The sequence below is a fragment of the Penaeus japonicus genome, unplaced genomic scaffold, assembly GCF_977035675.1.
Source record: "Penaeus japonicus unplaced genomic scaffold, GWHDUDI00000001_assembly GWHDUDI00000024, whole genome shotgun sequence".
Classification (NCBI taxonomy): Eukaryota; Metazoa; Arthropoda; class Malacostraca; order Decapoda; family Penaeidae; genus Penaeus; species Penaeus japonicus.
Genome location: NW_028234426.1, coordinates 14,403,610 through 14,406,109, shown reverse-complemented (window position 1 = coordinate 14,406,109; position 2,500 = coordinate 14,403,610). Strand labels below are relative to the sequence as shown.

The window sequence follows — 2,500 nt, the reverse complement described above, 5'->3', positions numbered from 1 at the left end:
AAACATGTAAGCGAAGGAGTACAGAGTAGAGTTTTAATACCATACAAGCATGGCGAGCAGCAACAACATGGCGACGCACACGGCGAAACATCATGCACAAATGTGAACATGATTCTTCCTTGCAAGATGCACTATGGGCAAAATCTTTCAATAAAACATCTTTCCGGCCTTGATTATTGATCCACTTCAAGACTTGCGACAATCTCTTGGCAGCTGCTTCACATCCTTCTTTGCTGTCATCTTTGGCCATTTGTGACTGCTCAGAGTTAAGATTACACTTTTCTGATGTTGTCACTTCTTGCTCTTGTACCTCCCTTTCTTTTGATTGATTGATCTGAATATTCTTACCTTCAAGTAACTCAACATCCTTTGCTTTTAATGCTTTTTGCTTTCCTTCACTGATGATATTCTGCTGGACAACTGGTCTCTGACAGAGGTTTAAAGGTTCCTCATTAGTGTTATCTACAAGATTTTGTGCATTCTTATTCTTAAGATTCTTTTCTTTTTCTAGTTCATGGTGATTATCTTCAGTAGTTGAATCCTGAGGCAAATTTTTGCCTGCAATATTCAACATAAGTTTACGGTAATGAATCTTTTGGTTACCTCGTGGGCCTAAACGACACTTCTCAGCATCTTGAAATAATCCATGGATCAAACGAGCCAAAACAGGGGTTGAGAGTGGCTCCTGACCTGACTGTTCACAATGATCTTTATAGGCATCTTCAATAGAGCCAAGTGAAACAGCAGACATTGTACTGCTAACAACCATCACACTAAGAAGCCATTTCTTGGCATGATCCATCTTCTGGTGACCGTCTGTACGGTTGCTAACCCGACGAAATTTGTGCTGAAAAGTTTGTTCATTTTGGGTTGGCCGATCCATTTCTTTGTTAACTGATGACACAGCCTTTGTTTCAACATCAATAACCAGTTCTCCTTCACTTTCATTGTCTTCACCATCATTTTGCTGATTACCTGTGAGGTCCTGATTTTGAGGGACTATTTCAGAAGTTGCTTTGGAATAATTGTAATTGAAGTTTGTACTTTGCAGGTTACTCTCTTCAGCATTCACCTGGAAAATGACAAAGACAGAATTAGAAATTTTGCAATAGTATAAGAAAAGAAGTTTATAAATGACATAATAACAGGTATCATTTTCCTTAACCATATCAGGAAACTGATACCTCTTAGCCTAAATATGCATCCTTTATCATATTTTCAAAATATGATAATGCTTTAATCCAACTTTGTCCTCTATCAACTATTCAGGTGTCTTTTCATGAAACCTAAAAGAGTTACCTATTTCTTACCTCTAGCAGTCCATGACTATTAATTTAGTCTCTTGAAAATTTGTACCATTAAGACATATAACAGATGTCTGAATAGTAGACATCAAGCCAAACATAAGAAGTCACAATATTTGTGATCACTCTTAGAAGACTGAATTCCCTCCATAGTCATGATTCCTGGCCTGCCATGTCATACTGATGTTTTTTCCTGAAGTGTTCAGATGCAATATGCACTGGCATTATTGACCTGATACACTTATTAATTTAACCTTAATACCAATTTTAAATGTAATTTGGATATCTCCCAAGCACTGTGACCTGTAAGATCTGTTTCAGTATACTAAATGCTTGGAAAAACAAATTTATCAAATGTAAAGAAAATCAACTAAACTCTTCAAGTTCTGACAGATAAGAAGTGATGGTAAATCTTACTAAAAGGTTGTGTTGTTGATAACAATGAATATGGCAACAACTAATTTCTTTTGTATACTGTTTAATTGTCATTTCAATGTGCAGGGAACCAACTATACCAACAATATTGGCCTGATAGCTAGCATGATATGATATGGAAGCCGAGGATATCTTATAGTGTGCGCACATAATTGCAGACACACAAAGAAGAGAAGCCTAAGAAATGCTAAGATACACTAATATCACACCAAAATCTTACACAGATTCAACTTAAAATGAGGTTCTAACCCCCAAGGGGATTATAAGAAGGGGGAGTAACCTTCTAAATATTGTAAATGGGTGTGTTTTTTCATGATACATACAAAACTGACTTTAATCATTTATTTTAATTATTAATTGCATATTTCTTCTTTTAACACACAATTTTCCTTGGATACCTCATCCCCATCTCAATTTTCTGGCCAATATTGTTACTATAATTAATCAACAGAAACTAAACTTATTTAAAGTGGGCAGTACACACCATAAGCAGTCCATTGGTACTAGTATATTGTTGGAATTGGCCATGATGACTTTCTAGTAAAATTTACCAAAGACAGTTTTATCCAACTTCACTTGTTCTATTTGCAAAAGTGTTATTCATCTATAGTTACCATGCAATTAGAGAGCAGGGTTTTAGGTTGCTGCTGGGGTCCAGAAACATCCTTCTTGGCCATGTTGTCTTCCTTGTGAAAATCCACATCGACCAATATTGAAGATTTATTTGCTGTAGTCCCAGCAGCTGGCGATGATGGGCCATT

The 2,500-nt window shown here is 36.3% G+C and overlaps 1 protein-coding gene across 3 annotated transcripts in view; it reads right to left on the bottom strand.

Annotated features, from left to right (window-relative positions):
• LOC122257755 (uncharacterized) overlaps positions 1-2,500 on the bottom strand; it is a 36,581-nt gene that overhangs the window by 2,759 nt on the left and 31,322 nt on the right. For all 3 annotated transcript variants that reach the window (XM_043023248.2, XM_043023249.2, XM_086550716.1), the window contains exons 2-3: positions 2,354-2,500; positions 1-1,072 (exon numbers count right to left, since the gene is read on the bottom strand). The exon at positions 1-1,072 is cut by the window's left edge and continues 2,759 nt beyond it. In XM_043023248.2, coding sequence (XP_042879182.2) covers positions 1-1,072; positions 2,354-2,500 — 1,219 coding nt within the window. The remainder of the gene's footprint in view (positions 1,073-2,353) is intronic.